Below are 17,283 nucleotides of genomic sequence, written 5' to 3'. Positions count from 1 at the left end.
AAAAAGTGGGCCTTTTTTGCTCCACTCAAATGGAGACATATGGCATAGCTTAAAATAAAATAATAGAAAAGAAAAAAAAAAGCCTTTTTAAACAAAAAAGCAACTCTCTCTCTCTCCTCACTCAGCCCACATTTCAGAAGCTTTCTCCCTCTACCTCACGTTGCTTTTTCTTTCTTCTTCATCCTCCATTGAAACTCCATTAAAGCTCCAACCTTTGCACACCATTTCTGCCCCAAATCGCGAAAGGAAGGCATTTTCGGAGTCGTGAAGCGCATCTCTACGTGTGGGACCTCGAAATTTCAGGTTTGGGTAGACTTCTTTCTCACTTGATTTTCGTGGGTATGGGGCTTTGGGAGATATGATGGGCAGTTTTGCTTGGTTAATGCTTTGTGATAGTTATTTGTGAAGAGATTTGACGAAAGCATGCTAAACTTGTTATGTTTGAGTGAGTCAAGCTTACCCATTCAGTTTTAGGGTTTTTATGATGATGCTTTTGATGTTGGTGTGCTGAAATTGCTTATGGAAAACTACTAGGGATGAAAAGGGTAGAGTTAACCTAGGGTTAGAAAGTGAGAATATGGTGTTATGAGTGGAAAAAGAGTGAGTTTTTGAGAGTTGGAAGGCCAAATCTGGATTTAGTGGTATTTGGAGGTTAAAGTGAGTTAATCCTAGTTTGAAATGTCATTTAGGACTTATGAGGAAGCTTGGGTTGTGCAAGAGAGAAAAACAAATGATCAAAGTGAACAAAGAGCCATTTCTAGGGTAAAATTAGGTGTTGAGGAGTCAAATTTTGATTCGGTGGAATTTTAGGTGTAAATCCAGTTTGAACAAGTTTAGATTGATGTTATAGACTTGTGTGAGGTGAGAGTTTGCTCCAAATTTACCTCATTCTCAATTTCACTTCTCAAACCTTGAAAATCCATTAAATTGAGGGGTTTTGGATACCTAGATTTTATGTTGCTTTGGTCTTAAGCTTGTCCTTGGTTTAGACATGATTGGTACATGATTTGGGACTTGTAGGATTCAATTTGGGCAAAATTGGATGAGGGAAAGAGTGGTTTTCGAAATCTGCACTTTATGCAGAATTTTGCTGTTGGAATGTGCAGCAGAATTTTGTATAAGTGCAGAAAAATGCTTGTGTATAGATGGTTGTGAAAAGGGTAGTACATATGGGGTTCTGGACATTTTCTAGCAGATCCCAACGGTCAAAATGTAGACTTATGTACTAGAGACTTCCAGTAAAATTTTCGAGTCGATCCAACGGTTAACGAACTGGAACGAAGAGAATGTTACTGGGGTAATTGAATGTGAAAAGCTGTGATGTTGGTTTGTGTTTTGGGCAGAGTTTTCTGCCTTTGCCCTGTTTTCTTGGCTGTGTTAGTTTGTGATGATTGAATGTTGAATTACTTGGATGTTGTGGAAGCTTGGGAGGATTGATGGGGACCCGGCATTGAGAGGAACGAGGATAAGGGCTACGTGGGAGTACGTGAGCTCAGTTGGAGGTGGGCAACAGGGGATGGTGGGTTATACGTGATTTGTGGATGTGGAGAATCGTTTTGCACCACCGCCCGACCGCCACCTAGTACCACATGTGATGGGTACCCCATAATCCTACAAGCTTGAAATGAGGAAGTGTGGAAGGGTGAGACTTCCTTCTTTTATTGTTGACCACAGAGTGGTACCTGGAGATATGTCGCGGGGGTCAGTAGACCTTGGGGACGTCAGGTGGGGTGCTATTGCCCAAAACCAAGCTTGACCAATCCCGACCCAACCCGGGCATAGTCATTCAGTGAGAACCTGTGATGTACCTAAGCAGGCGAGCTCCTGGCAGTCAACAGATAAAAGGAACTAAGACCACAAAGCAAGGAGGCTTGTGTGGTGGCTGGCCAGCTGTGAACTTTGATTGATATATGAGATATGGCCTCTGGTAATTGATTACCAAGGGTGGGTAATTGATTACAAGGCTTAAAAGTGAAGACAGGAAGCTAAGATGGTCTCTGGTAATCGATTACCAAGGGAGTGTAATCGATTACCAGGCTTGAAAACGAGGTCAGGAAGCTAGGAGGGCTTCTGGTAATCGATTACCAAGGGGTGTAATCGATTACCAGGCTTAGAAATGGGACTGCAAGATTATGGAGGCCTCTGGTAATCGATTACCAGTCTGTGTAATCGATTACACAGAGGAATAGGCCACTGATAATCGATTACCAGGTATGTGTAATCGATTACACAGTGCCTTTTTCAGGTTTTCATGTCCTGAAGCTGTGTAATTCGAGTTTGGCCTCTGGTAATCGATTACCAAGGTTGTGTAATCGATTACCAGAGATGAAAAGCCTAAAGATACCCCTTTTACTTACATGTAGTGGTTATGAGACGCATTGTGTTGCGGTGTAGTTAGATTCTCGTGAAAGAGTCTACCCCTTTCTTTTCTTTCTTGTAGATCGTGATGGCGGCGCAGCTAATCCATGATCGAGTGGAGATGGAGTGCCTAGAGGGAGCTTGGGAGACCCTCGAAGGCAACACGAGGTGCCGATTTCGGGGCACGATTCGACTACTTCATTGGTGCATCCAGATGAACCCGCGCGCACGCTTCAGCGTACTGTGGAGTGGATACTACCCACGCCTACACCATACCGTCTAATGGAGCCAGTCCAAGTGATTGAGGTAACGTCATCCGAGGAAGACCCTGAGGAGGATCTCGAGGAGCTACCTCCTGAGCCTGCTGTGGATGCTCTTGACTTTCTAGAGGGTAATGAGGACCCACTCCCTGAGGTGGATTCTCCTGAGGACGTCATGTTGGCATCCGAGGCAGACTCTACGGAGGATAGTGGCCCTGGAGAGATGACGATCAGTGGAGGCTCTTCATCATAGTAGACAGTTCTATGGACTAGTTTTATATACTTTTTGAGGGTGGGTGTATCTAGGACTGACTGTTAGGTTTACTCTTTTGTTTTTGTACGGGTAGACCTATTGTATAGGAATTTGATGATTGTATAAATGTGGCTGAAGCCACCACTGTGGACACCTTTGCTCTGGATGACACTATGTATTTTGTAAAACTCCCATATTTTGGACAGCTTTTAAATGATGAATGTACTTAGGTTTAATCTTGTTATTTGAAAAGAAAGTATTAGCAAACTTTATTTGCAAAAGAGTTTACCGACCGTATTTTATTTATTATTTTCACGTGACGACCTAAAGTAATGGCTGGTATACTCTTCCTTTTGAAACAACAAAATAGTTTAGAGATTACGAGTGGTAAGAAAGAAATGACTCCGAATAGAGTTGTGAACTGACCATTCAGGACTCTATAGTGAGGATTTTCCTTCTGCACCTAATTATTGTGAAAAGAGAAAGAAATGAAAAAGAAAAAAAAGAAAAAAAAATTACCATGGTTTTTGTTATTTAAATCATTACTATTAAACCAATCATTATTTTGGGGACGCCACAGTTCTCATGCGGTTTGTTGGAAGGGACAAAAATAGTACTTTCAGTGTGGACGTTGTGGGACCTCTACACCAAAGGGTAGTCCCAACCATAAGGCACCATGTTTTTACCATTGATGTCTCTGAAGATATGATTCAACAAAATTATCAACTGGTAGGTGTTTCTTAATTTAATCATAATCCTTTATATTATTTATTGTTAACTTCTTATATTTAATCACCGTGTTCCTTCTAACCTAGGTTCTGCCACCAGAGGCTTCAATTTATTTAATTGCATCAAAAAATATATGGTTGTGGATCGTGGTAGTGGTAGGCATCAGAAATGGATGATTACCATGAACAATGGCCTGTCATGTGTTGCTGATGTGTGGATTCATTATTTAGATGAGTGTCATTTGAAGGCTGGAGATGAGGTCATCTTTTTCTACAACATTGACCAACATCTATGGGAGGTCCTTTATAGGAAGCATGTTACATGGGATGACACAGAGGATGAAGCTGACTCCCCTTGAAGAAATATTTAATTACTTATCTTTGTTTTATTTTGATATATTATGTCTGTAATTTAATTACCCTCGGGTAATGAACAATTTTTTTTTTTTACTTTTGTTTTTGTTTAGACATTCCTATCAACAGTACAAATATTATTATGTTTTATTCTATGTTTGTGGGTTTGATTTTTCTATGCTATATTTATTATTTAGTTAGATTCAATTTTGGTTGTTTCCAAATAATATTACTTGGGCTTTCGAAAAAAGCCTGCACTTTAGTGAAGGTGGTTGTTCACCTTTGCAGAACCAAGAGACAATGAAATGTAGATCTTCAAATGCTTCAAGTACATGTAAGTTATTTTTCTTTGTCTACTTTGTGATTCATTTTTATTTACTTATTGTATACATTTATTGTTGCATACCATTGAAGTTGTCGAGACCTATTGTTTGGGATCAGAGACCCTAATTCAAGATGGAACCTTATATTTTATGTGTTTGACATTGTTCTTTGAATTATAATTACATTAACAGTCTTTTCACATAATGTTACATCTTTTTACATTAGCAGTCTTTCCGGTCTATATTATCTGTTTGAATATTTAAATTAATTTTTTGTACATTTTTTAAAAGATTATTAATATTTAACAATTAACAAATCTCAAATATGAGAATAAACATGTTGATAATATTCAAATAGGAGTATGAGCCCGGACGTTCCCACGCGCAAAACTCTGGTTAATTTAAAACTTACCCCAAATGAAAAAAAAAAATTCCTTTCCACTTTTCCAGTCAAAAAGGTTAGGACACTATCTGAGTTTTGTTACTGAAACAATCCTTAGAGTGAAGGGTATAATTGTAGTTGAACAGTTGAAACATGGACATACATCTTCCTTCGCTGTGAGCACGCTTGTGTTGAAAAAGTGCCGAAACATTTGCGCTAACTATTCTATTGTCTTGTTCTTTTCCACTTTCCACTCTTCACTTCTTAACTAACCTCACAGATGGAACCGGAAGAAACCGCCGCCGCCGCCGCCGACGGAAGCGGCGACGAGGGGCTGCTCGGGCTAGACAGCGGCAGCGGCGGCGGTGGAAGGGACAGAGTGAAGGGTCCATGGTCGCCGGAAGAGGACGTCATTCTGAGCCGTCTGGTGAGCAAGTTCGGCGCGAGAAATTGGAGCCTCATCGCGCGCGGGATCAGCGGAAGATCCGGCAAGTCGTGCCGGCTCCGGTGGTGCAACCAGCTCGATCCCGCAGTCAAGCGCAAACCCTTCACCGGTACGTAATTGGTTTGAATTTGAATTTGAATTTGAATTTGGTTTTGTTTCGGTATGGTTTAATTTGATTTTTTTCGAAAATTGACCTTCCGAGTGTAGAGATGGAAATGCAATAACGGAAATGGTTTGAATTTTACTTATAATGTTTCATGTATTAAGATCTTTTGTTTTTAAAGTTTGATGGTTTTGTGGTTCATTTTTTGAATTTGCTATGTGCATTACTGTTCCTTAATGGATAAGTCACATTTTTGCTTTGCTGTTTATGAATTATTATCATGTTGTTACCCAGGGTGATGGTGTTATTGAGATGGTGGTTGGTAGTTATCATTGGCTACAGGGTATGACTGATACCTGTGATTGTTATTTGTGTAGAGAACTCTTTGTGTCTTGTACTTAAAATGGTTATGGCGGTGTACGCTACTGTGTGTTTGGATTGGTCTTGCTCACAGGCTATGTTAGTTTTTGTCGTTTTACAAGAGGACTCACGTGGATTAGGACTTATGAGAGACTGATCTTATTATGGATAGGTTTAGTCTGACATTTGGAAAATTATGAACTTGATGTCCTGGATCGTCGTAAATTGAGTTCCAAGTGAATTTCATACTTAGTATGGGTATTCGCTATACTATAACAGTGTCTTGTCATGCACTGAGTTGGTTTTGTGTCTGGTTCGTTTTTGTTATTTTTGATTTTGAACATAGGAATTCCATTTATAATAATGGTTAAATAAAGTGTCTTTTGATCCTGAGTGCTGTTTTTGTTTTTGTCTTGTTCCAACTTAAAATTTTCAGATTTTTTGGTCAATCCAAGGTTTTAAATTGTGATTGCAGTTGTGGTTTCATCACAATCCTCGACATTGTGGAAAAATGTGGCTAATGCGGTCATGGTGAGTAAAAAAACCTTGACATTGCAGCCACAATTGCAGTTGCAGACAGTTAATCCCTATTTTCTTATTTCTTGTCAAACCATTTTCTTTTTAAAGTCTAATTCTTAGAATGCAATGTGAGATAATTTGACGATTTCACTGCATGTATATAATGTATAGCGAGCTAGCTAAAATGACATCCCATCAAGTTAAATGAATAAATTCATGTCTAAAAGCTTTAGCTCAGGCCTCAGGAAGTACCAAATTTCTTTGGAGACTATTGGTTAAAGGTGATAAAGTTTATAGATTTAAGAAAAGGAACACTTCTGTTAATGCTTTGCTGATTCACAAATGGAGAGCAAAGGAGTGAACCATTCTTCCAAGGTTCCCCTTATACAACTCAGATGCTGATTGATTTTCCAGAACTAACAAATATGAATGTTTCCACTTCTACCTAAGCCAAGACTATAATCTTATCAACTTTAGCATCCCAACCAATTCTATAACTTCACTAACTACCTATTCTCTGGGCCTTATCAATATCATCTGCTCAACGTTCAACCTTATCAGCTTGTCCACAATTTCCAGATGGTGTTTACACTATATCCTTCCCAGTGTGTTTTGCCTGTGCCACCAGGATTCCAAAATCTTGTATGTACTCGTCAATAAATCCATTTGCTGCAAGGTAGGTAATCTTTCATACAAACTGCACAATTGTCTTCCTGGGAACCTTTGAACCATAGCCACTGTCAAATTTTCCCAGGTCAAATCTGATGTCTTCTTTCTCAAGAACACGAACAAATGCCCTGCTGACCCCTCCATGATCATGAATGTGAATTGAAACTTCTCATTTGGCTTCATTTGTTGCACTTTGAAGATTTTCTCAACTTGGGCAATCTGACTCACCCGGTTGCTGCCATGGATGTTGGGCAATTCAATCTTTCTAGCCCAAGATTTTGATTCATCACAGAAGGACTCATAATTGGCTTCTTGTTATGACTCTGTTTTCTCCATATTCAGTCTTCACATGTGTCTTGTGAGTGGGTTGTTCATGGTCTTCTTGCTCCTTGAATCTTTTGCCCTGTTTCTTCATTCACCTATCCACTGATTGTTGAACTTCTTCAGTACCAACTATAATTAGCCGAATTAGAGGCCAGAGAAAGTAATTGTGCCCTGTGACCATCAGTTCTCTTTGTTTAAGAACTCCCCCTTGTTCTTCAGAGCTTTCATCCCGTGTTCCACGTCAACCCATAAGGGATCTAGTATTTGGGTTAAAATTGTTAGAGACACAACATAAAACTTCTTAGGCTTTAAAAATGGTTAATTGAATAACGGACCAAAGGACATAATCCTTCTTCCAAAGATTTCCCTTCAAGGCTATCCTTTTACGACTAAGCTACTGCCCAGCTTCCCAAAACTAACAAATCTGATTTCTGCCCTGCTCCTACTATTTAGGCCAAGTCTCTATTCTTAACTATTTCAACTGCCCAACTAACTTTATTACATTAACAAAATATTCTGTAGCCCTCATCGCTTCTTGATCCGGGGTTCAAAACCCACTGAGGCCAATTTGCTTCGTATTTAGCCTATGTTGTCCTTGCTGACACTAGATCATGGACCTCACTTTTAAAAAAGAGAGAAAAAAGAACAAATGCTAATTCAAAATAAATTATTCTCCAAAATTGACATAAAATGGGCAACTCAGGGCACGAGGCTCTCACCTGGTGGGGTTTGGGGACTTTGAAATCAAGGAGACTATTTCCCAGATTTGAACTCATAACCTCTAGAGGTCACAAAGTGGCGACCTTACCATTTCGTCAAGGCTCACCCTCAAAATGATATAATGATAAATAACTTTTGAACCAAATACACTGGATGATAATCCCCGATTTTGTAAAGATACTATAACATGTGGGAAGCAGGAGGGAAATTTGGCGTGAGTCTGTTACAAAGGAAGGACACGTGGCTGATGATCCGCATGTGGGGGTCAGAAAAAGCACACGCGTTAGGAGGGAGAATATAAGGCTGCATGAATACTCACTTTGAGGCATGTTGAAGGTGAAAATTCTTCCTGATTGCTTCTCTGATCCTTCTGATATATTCCTTCTTCTCTGTACTCCTTTATAAACCTTTTCAACTCTTCTTTAATCTTCAGGTGTTACTCTGAACTGGTGCTGGTCTCATTGCAGAACGCTGACCTTGCATTATTGATTCTGTCTCGTTCCTTTTGCTGTTGTCATTATTTCGGTTTCGTTGTGAACACTATTCCTTTGTTTGTTATAAACACTATTTTCTTCTATCAATACAAATTATACGTTTCATTGGTGCTTTCATTGTCATCATGGCCGAGCATAATGAACGTACTAGGCTTCAACAACTTCAGTCCTAAGTTTCCGCCCTCACATCTTGGATGGAAGAACAACGTTCTTGTGATCAAAGTTTTCACGATCGTTTTGATCAATTCCAAGCTGACAATCAAGCTCGTATGGATTTGATGCAGAGATCAATTGATCTGTTGATTCAGAACCAAACAACGGCCAATGGTGGTTCGAACTCACAAGGTTGTAATTCCAACACTCCAGTCTTGTCACCAACGCCAATTTCATAAAATTCTGTTGTTAAGGAGATTTTATTGGGTTTTCTGCATTTTGATGGACAAACTCCAGTCATGGAATGGATTTTCAAGGCAAAGAAATTCTTCAACTATCATAATACTCCAGATTAGGATCGTGTTGATATAGCTTCCATTCATTTTGAGAAAGATGTAATTCCATGGTTTCAGATGCTGCAGAGAATGGAGATGGTGAATACCTGGATTGAGCTTCGACGTGCGTTGGAATCTCAGTTTGGTCCTTCACTTTTTGATTGTTCTATGGCAGAGTTATCCAAACTTCAACAAAAGGGTACAGTTGCTGATTATTATTTGAAATTTATGTCATTAGCTCATAGATCTGATGGTTTGACTCCTGAGGCCTTACTTAATTGTTTCATTAGTAGATTGAACAAGGACATCCGTAGAGATGTGGTTGCCCAGGCTCCTAATTGTATGAGGAGAAGTATGTTACAATGCCTATTACTCGTTCTACTCCATTTTCACCTAGATACTCAAACTTGTCTTCTTCTAATACTCATAATAATGTCCAAAAAAATCCAGTGAAAAATAGTTTACCCCCATTGCTGCCCACTCCAAATGTACCTCCTATTCGAAATACTTCAGTAAAAAAAAAACTCCTGCTGAGATGCAATTGAGAAGAGAGAAAGGCCTATGTTATTTCTGTGATGAGAAGTTTTCATTCAACCATAAGTGTCCTAATAGACAGTTTTTGTTGTTACAATCTGAGAATGATGATGCTGAGCTTGAACCTCATGATAGTGAAGACAGATTTGATAGTGTGGCTGATAATGCGGAGGTGATTCTTGAGGATCATCACTTGTCATTGAATGCTTTAAAAGGTGGTGTGGGTGTAGGTACAATTTGATTTATGGCTTATATTGATAAACTTCCAATGAAGGTTTTGGTGGATGGAGACAGTTTAGACAATTTCTTACAGCCAAGAGTGGCTAAATTTCTCAAATTACCTGTGGAACCAGCACCTTTTTTTAAGGTTATGGTGGGAAATGGGAATTATATGGAAGCTGAAGGAATGATTAGCAAGTTAACTATCAAAGCTCAAAATGCCAGGTTTCAATTGCCTGTGTTTTTATTACCAGTATCAGGTGCTGATCTCATCTTAGGAGCTAGTTGGCTGGAAACTATTGGTCCTCACATAGCTGATTATGACAAGTTACAATTGAAATTTATGTATGATGGAAAATTTACGACCTTACAAGGAGAGAATGATATAATTCCAGGACAGACTTATTTACATCATATCAGGAGGATGTTGAATACAGATGCTGTTGCTGAGATTTTTACCATGCAATTAATTGAGCCCAATTCTGTACAATTTCCTTTATTGGAGTTGCCCACTGATATGGAACCTAAATTGGCCTTACTTCTGCATTCTTATAGTGCTGTGTTTGGAACTCCTACGTCATTACCTCCTCCATGAGCTCATGATCATTCCATTCCCTTAGTGGATGGTTATCAACCTGTTAAGGTCAAACCTTACAGGTATCCTCACAGCCAGAAGGAGGAAATAGAGAAATTGGTGAATGGTATGCTTGAAGAAGGAATTATTCAGCCAAGTAAAAGTCCTTTTTCCTCTCCAATTATTTTGGTAAAAAAAAAGATGGATCTTGGAGAGTATGCACAGATTATAGAGCACTTAATGCCATAACTATCAAGGACACCTTTCCAATTCCAACTGTTGATGAATTAATTGATGAACTTTATGGGGCAGTCTTCTTTTCCAAGCTGGATTTAAGATCCGGTTATCATCAGATTCTTCTTAATTCTGAATATAAACACAAAACCGCTTTTAGAACACATCATGAGCAGTATGAATGGCTAGTTATCTCATTTGGTTTGACCAATGCCCCAGCCACTTTTCAGAGTTTGATGAATGACATTTTCAAAGGTGCTTTAAGAAGATTTGTTTTGGTATTCTTTGATGATATTCATATATTCAGTCCTTCATGGAAGGATCATTTGTCTCATTTGGAATTTGTGTTGAGCATTTTGAAGCAGCATTAGTTATTTGCTAGATTCTCTAAATGTACTTTTGGAGTTAGAGAAATTGATTATTTGGGACACACCTTATCAGGAGCTGGTGTAGCAATGGAGACAACGAAATTACAAGCTGTTTTGGATTGGCCATTACCAAATTCTCTTAAGCAATTAAGGGGATTTTTGGGCTTGACAGGATATTATAGAAGATTTGTGAAAGGTTATGCTACAATAGCAGCATCCTTAACAACTGATCTTTTAAAGAAGGACTCATTTAAGTGGTCTGCAAGTGCAAGTGCCACTACTGCCCTTAATAAGTTGAAGGAAGTTATGACTTCAGCTCCAGTCTTAGCCATTCCTAACTTCAAGGAACCTTTTGTACTAGAGACTGATGCTTCAGCTACTGGAATTGGGGCTGTATTAAGTCAGAGTGAACATCCAATAGCTTATTTTTCCAAAAAGCTATAATCTAGAATGCAAAAACAATCTGCTTACATTAGAGAGTTTCATGCCATTACGGAAGCTTTGGCTAAGTTCAGACACTACCTATTGGGCCATAAATTCATTATCTGTACTGATCAGAAAAGCTTGAAGGAATTATTAGAGCAAAGGTTGCATACTCCTGATCAACAGCAGTGGTTACCCAAATTTTTGGGATATGATTTTGTTATTCAATACAAGCTAGGTAGGGAGAATATTCCTGCTGATGCATTGTCCAGAAGTTTTTCTATGGCGTGGTCTGAAGCAGTTGGAGTGTGGATGACTCAAGTAGCAACATTAATTAAGGAGGATGCTATTCTGGCTGCACTTTATAAACAATGTATAGAGGGAACTGTGTCAGGAACTGAATATACAGTTAAGGATGGCTTGTTGTTTTGGAAAGGCAGGATGATGATTCCTTTGAATGAGGCATTGAAACAGAAAATTATGCACGAGTTTCATGCTTCTAAGATTGGAGGTCATGAGGGAATCACCAAATCAGTTTCCAGGATTTGTAAACAATTTTATTGGCCCAAAATGCAGCAAGATATAAGGGATTTTGTGAGAAAGTGTATTATTTGCCAACAAGCCAAGGTAGAACAAGCGTTGCCAGTTGGCTTATTACAACCACTGCCAATTCCTCAAAGAATTTGGGAGGACATTGCTATGGACTTTATTACGCATTTGGCATCTTCATATGATGCCTTTATTGTTAATATAGTAAAGATGCATGGCTTTCCTAAGACCATTGTCTCAGATCGAGATCATGTTTTTATCAGTGCTTTCTGGCAACAGTTATTCAAAGCCCAGGGCACCACATTGGTTATGAGTTCTGCTTATCACCCTTAGTCGGATGGCCAAATGGAGGTGTTGAATAAGACACTAGAGATGTACTTGAGATGCTTTGTGTTTGATCATCCTAAAGCCTGGTTTGAGATGCTTCCTTGGGCTCAATTTTGGTACAACACTTCCTTTCATCACAACATTGGTATGTCTCCCTTCAAGGCTGTTTTTGGTAGGGATCCACCATCTGTTATTCCTTATGAATGTAATTCGAAAGATCCAGTTTCTGTGCAAGATTCTTTGATTACTCGAGATGCTTTGTTACAACAATTGAAATCTAATCTTTTACGAGCCCAAAATTATATGAAGCAAAATGAAGATAAGAAAAGCAGGGATTGTTAATTAGAAACTGGAGATTTGGCTTTGGTTAAAGTACAGCCCTATAGACAGCACTCAGTTGCATTGAGAAAAAATCAGAAATTAGGAATGAAGTATTTTGGTCCATTTGAAGTGGTGGATCGAATTGGCACAGTGGCATATAAGTTGAAATTGCCTGAAATAGCTCGTATACATCCTGTTTTTCACATTTCTGTATTGAAGAAGTTCATTGGTAGCTCAAAGCATCCTTATTTACCATTACCATTAACAGTGGGTGAAAGTGGTCCGATGGTTCAACCCATAGTAGTATTGGATTCAAGGGTGTTATTGAGAGACTCTTCCCAAGTGGAACAGGTGCTGATTCAGTGGGAAATTGCTGGTCCTGAGGAAGCTACATGGGAGGATGTGACTTGGGTTAAGGCAAGTTATCCTCACTTCAACCTTGAGGACAAGGTTGTTTTTAAAGGGGAGGGTAATGTAACATGTGGGAAGCAGGAGGGAAATTTGGCATGTGAGTCTGTTACAAAGGAAGGACACGTGGCTAATGATCCGCATGTGGGGGTCAAAAAGAGCACACGCGTTAGGAGGGAGAATATAAGGCTGCGTGAATACTCACTTTGAGGCATGTTGAAGGTGAAAATTCTTCCTGATTGCTTCTCTGATCCCTCTAATATTTTCCTTCTTCTTTGTACTCCTTTATGAACCTTTTCAGCTCTTCTTTAATCTTCAGGTATTACTCTGAACTGGTGCTGGTCTCGTTGCAGAACGCTGACCTTGCGTTATTGATTCCGTCTCGTTCCTTTTGTTGATACGTTGTCGTTATTTCGGTTTCGTTGTGAACACCATTCCTTTGTTTGTTATAAACACTATTTTCTTCCATCAATACAAATTATACGTTTCAGATACCCAACATATATTGGCTTCCATTCATTATATACTTTAGGATGAGATTGTGTAATATTATAAAGGACAAAACTTTGGTACAGTAACTGATAGTACTTTTCTCCAGTAAAATTATTACACTGGTTACCAAGATGTCAATTTTAGTTGCTGAGATGAAATTGATGGCTGCACTGAAGGTGGACACTTGACATCGCTTATTGAAATGAAATATGACCCTTGCTAATTTGATTGAAGAACAGTATGACCAATACCTTAGTACTATATCTTAGCTTTGACCCATTGTTAATTTAATTTATGGTTAGTTAATTAGATATTTCAATTGTGTCATCGCAAGTAATACTCCGACTATAATACTCCGCAACTAATTAGATATTTCAATTGTGTCATCGCAAGTACTATATCTTAGCTTTGACCCTTGCTTTTTGGAAGCACCGACTATAATATATTCACATCGCTGATTGTTTTATACTTACATCATTTGTTGGGTTGCCTTTAATCAACTTGTGTCTATATTTGTGTACACTGATCTTAGGTCTGACTGTTGACTTAAGGGATGATGATCTGCATTCTTGTAGTCATGTGTTTTCTGTATAGAAAGGACATTCATGAATAGAATACAGCTATCATGATCATAAAAGTGTGGTGAATTTAAAGTATAGAACATACTTATGCTTATGCTCACAGTTACATCTAAAAATAGCATACACAATTTTAGATTATAAAACTGAGGTTGACAGGTGGTGAAAGAGCAACTGATCTTATGTATCTTTCATTTTTGGAGGTAAAAACCTATTAGATAATGAAAAAGCTCAATGCTTGGGATAGGTTATATCATGTAAATAACTTTTAGTAATGGTTTGCAATGATAATCAAGAATGTGGTATTATGCATACATCTCATTTCATTTGTCAAACTGTCTCTGCTTTTGTTTGTTGACTATTAAAATTTAGTCCTCTTTTTTGTGCTAATTTTATATCTATCTATGCATGATATTAAAAGTTTAATTGCAGTTTCCTGCAACAATTATATTATAATAAATTCAGGATCTAAAATGAGAATCCGCAGACCAAAATGGCCTTTGGGAAAGAATGAGATTACAGAATTCTTTGTTAATTTTTTTTTCTTTTTCTAAAAACTCAAGTACCTCACTTTCAATACTAATCACCAGCTGTAGTAGCAACAACAACAACAATCATCATTGTCATCATAATAAGAATATTGTGAAGAGAGTGTTTTTTTTGGAACATTTCTGTTCCCTTGTGATAAATCTCCTTACTCTCACAGATGACTTTTCTGCAACCTGCAGTAACGAATAAGCCACAATTTTTTTTGTTTTGTGCAAATTTCCTTACCTGGAACAAATTATAACTGTCTACATTATCTTATGACACAGGTCATAATAAATCCTATGTACAGGAAACATGCATTCCATTGAAATATGTTGGTAATCTACATTACAGCATGCATTATATGTTACATTAGAATTATATGATATATTTACTTAGAAAGTTTTGGATTTCATCTATTAAATCTTATCATGTTACTTTCCTAAAGATATAGGCTTAACAAAATGCAACTCTTTTCAGATGAGGAGGACCAGATGATAGTTGCTGCTCATGCAATCCATGGGAACAAATGGGCAGCCATTGCCAGGCTTCTACCAGGAAGAACAGATAATGCGATTAAGAACCACTGGAATTCCACTCTGAGGCGTCGGGGAGTTGGACATGATACGATTAAATTAGAATCTGGCAGCTTCATGGAAGATGTTAGCTTGGAGAAAGCAAAAGCATCATCAGAAGACACTCTATCATGTGGGGATGTTTCTTTGAAATCCTCAGAAGGGAGAGATGTCAGTTCTATGGAGATCATGGATGATAAATCTGATGGCAAAGCACAAACTGAGGGTCAATTACACCATGAAGTCAAGGACCCACCTACCCTTTTTCGGCCAGTAGCACGCGTGAGTGCTTTTAATGTATACCACTCATTTGATGGTACGCAGCCTTCAACATCAATTCCAAGATCTGTTTCAATGCAAGGACCCGTTTTACAATCATCAAAACCAGATATGGAATTTTATAGAGCGCTTGAAGGAATTTTTGGTGACCAGTCAGTGCCTCACCAGTGTGGCCATGGCTGCTGTGCTGCTCCAAATGGTAGAAAGTCCGAAAGCTCTTTGTTGGGACCAGAATTCATTGAATTTTCGGAACCTCCATCTTTCCCAAATTTTGAGTTGGCTGCAATAGCTACAGACATTAGTAACCTTGCTTGGCTTAAAAGTGGGTTGGAGAGTAGTAGTGTCAAAATAATGGGCAACACCTCTGGCAGGGTAGTATCTAATGGATCTCAAGTACATATTGGCCATTAAAGTGCCAAATAGATCATCATTCCTATTCTGAGAGAGGACTGGATAATGGGTATGATAAAGGCTTTAGTAATGACAATCTATTTTCCTTCCAAATGTAATTAGGCAATCAAAGTTATGTGAATCACTGCTATAATGTAAATGGATTCACTAGGTAAAAGGAGGTTCATAAGTTCAAGGAACAATTATTTTGTTTTTTGGGGTGTTGACTGATTAGGACTTGATTTGGGACCCTGTAATTGCTAAAATGTTCGTTGTAAAATAGGCCAATAGGGTAAAATTACTTGCATATCAGTCAGTTTGAGTTGCCGCTGTGATGCTGTTCACTTTCTAAGAGTAAAACTCATTTATGTTAAAAGGCAATTGCAGCTTAGAGAAATCAAATCAATGCTGAAGAGTTATTGTTTTCTGTTGTGAATGGCCTAGGCTTTACTAATGTTGCTCAAATATTGGTCATGCATGATTTTAAGTTCCAACTATCTCGTGCAATGCTTACTACCATCTACCATGCTATTATCATTGTTAACTACTCGCCCTGGTCTTAAATACAAGAAAAAACACATTATTTTGTCTCAAATATAAGCTAAATTTATTTTATTTAATGCTAGTATTTTTAAAATATCTTTCATTTAATTGATATGTTAGTTGCAATGATTCTTTTGTATTCTTAATATTAAGTTCCAATGAAGAGTAAGTTAGAAAAAATACTTTTTAATTGAAATTAATGCAATTGAATGTGATTAACTAACTTTTTTAGTGTATCATAATTTTTTTCTTCTTCTTATATTTGAGACCAGAGGGACTACGAGCAATACTTGTATTATACATGTCACCTAATTCACATGATTGATCAATACGAACATTGGTCTTACATTTTAGATGTTTTTGTTCCTCCAATTGTGGTAAACTATATTTACATGAAAGTTAGTGCTGATAATAATGGGGTATTGACTAATAACTACTCCCTTTGCTTATTATAATGTAAAAATTAAAAGTGTAGTTTGATCCTTTTTATATGGTTTAATTTAAAATGTTTTAGGCATTAATAATTTTTTCATTAAAATACTTTTAAGAAAAATCAATTCTAGAATAACATGCCAGTGAGAGAAACAAAATTCATTAATATTTATAGTTTTGTTCATCGGGATAGTTTTGGAAGAAAAAATATACTAATTTAAGATAAATTCAATGCTTGTATAAAAACTTCGTACCCCATTGCCCAGAGGCTCTTCGCTATGCGAAGGTATAGGGGAGGGATGTTGTACGCAGCCTTACCCTTGCATATGCAAAGAGGCTGTTTCCGGATTTGAACCCATGACCAACAAGTCACCAAGGCACAACTTTACCGCTGCACCAGGGCTCGCCCTCAAATTCAATGCTTGTATAAACAAATAATATAAGAAGGGGGGTTGAATTGTGTTTTTAGAAATTTAAAAACTTTTCTTAGACTAATAGCATGTGTTATTGTCTTATGTAAATAGACCAAAATCACTTAGATATCTAACTATGTTAGACGATGATAAAAACAATTTTCTTTGTAAAACAAAACAAGATATAAAATCTAAAAACAAATTCAAATCTCTTGTCAGTTAAAGTAAAAGAGAGAAGAACATAAAGAATTATACTAGTTCATCTCGAATTTGAGACTACATCAAGTTCTTAGCAACCACTAAGATTTCACTAACT

The 17,283-nt window shown here is 37.8% G+C and overlaps 1 protein-coding gene across 1 annotated transcript; it reads left to right on the top strand.

Annotated features, from left to right (window-relative positions):
* Positions 1 to 4,747: 4,747 nt before the first annotated feature.
* Positions 4,748 to 16,015, top strand: LOC114406254 (transcription factor MYB1-like). Its single transcript, XM_028368907.1, has 2 exons — positions 4,748 to 5,212; positions 14,816 to 16,015. The coding sequence occupies exons 1-2, from the start codon at positions 4,939 to 4,941 to the stop codon at positions 15,598 to 15,600; spliced, it is 1,059 nt and encodes a 352-aa protein (XP_028224708.1). The 5' UTR covers positions 4,748 to 4,938; the 3' UTR covers positions 15,601 to 16,015.
* The last annotated feature ends 1,268 nt before the right edge of the window (positions 16,016 to 17,283 follow it).

This window comes from Glycine soja, chromosome 3 (assembly GCF_004193775.1).
Source record: "Glycine soja cultivar W05 chromosome 3, ASM419377v2, whole genome shotgun sequence".
Lineage (NCBI taxonomy): Eukaryota > Viridiplantae > Streptophyta > Magnoliopsida > Fabales > Fabaceae > Glycine > Glycine soja.
Note: the sequence above shows the minus strand (reverse complement) of the source record. Positions and strands in the feature narration are given on the sequence as shown.

Coding starts and splice junctions, on each gene's coding strand:
- LOC114406254 (XM_028368907.1), top strand. CDS start 4,939: ATGGAACCGGAAGAAACCGCCGCCGCCGCCGCCGACGGAAGCGGCGAC. Junction 5,213..14,815: donor CAAGCGCAAACCCTTCACCG/GTACGTAATTGG, acceptor AACTCTTTTCAG/ATGAGGAGGACCAGATGATA.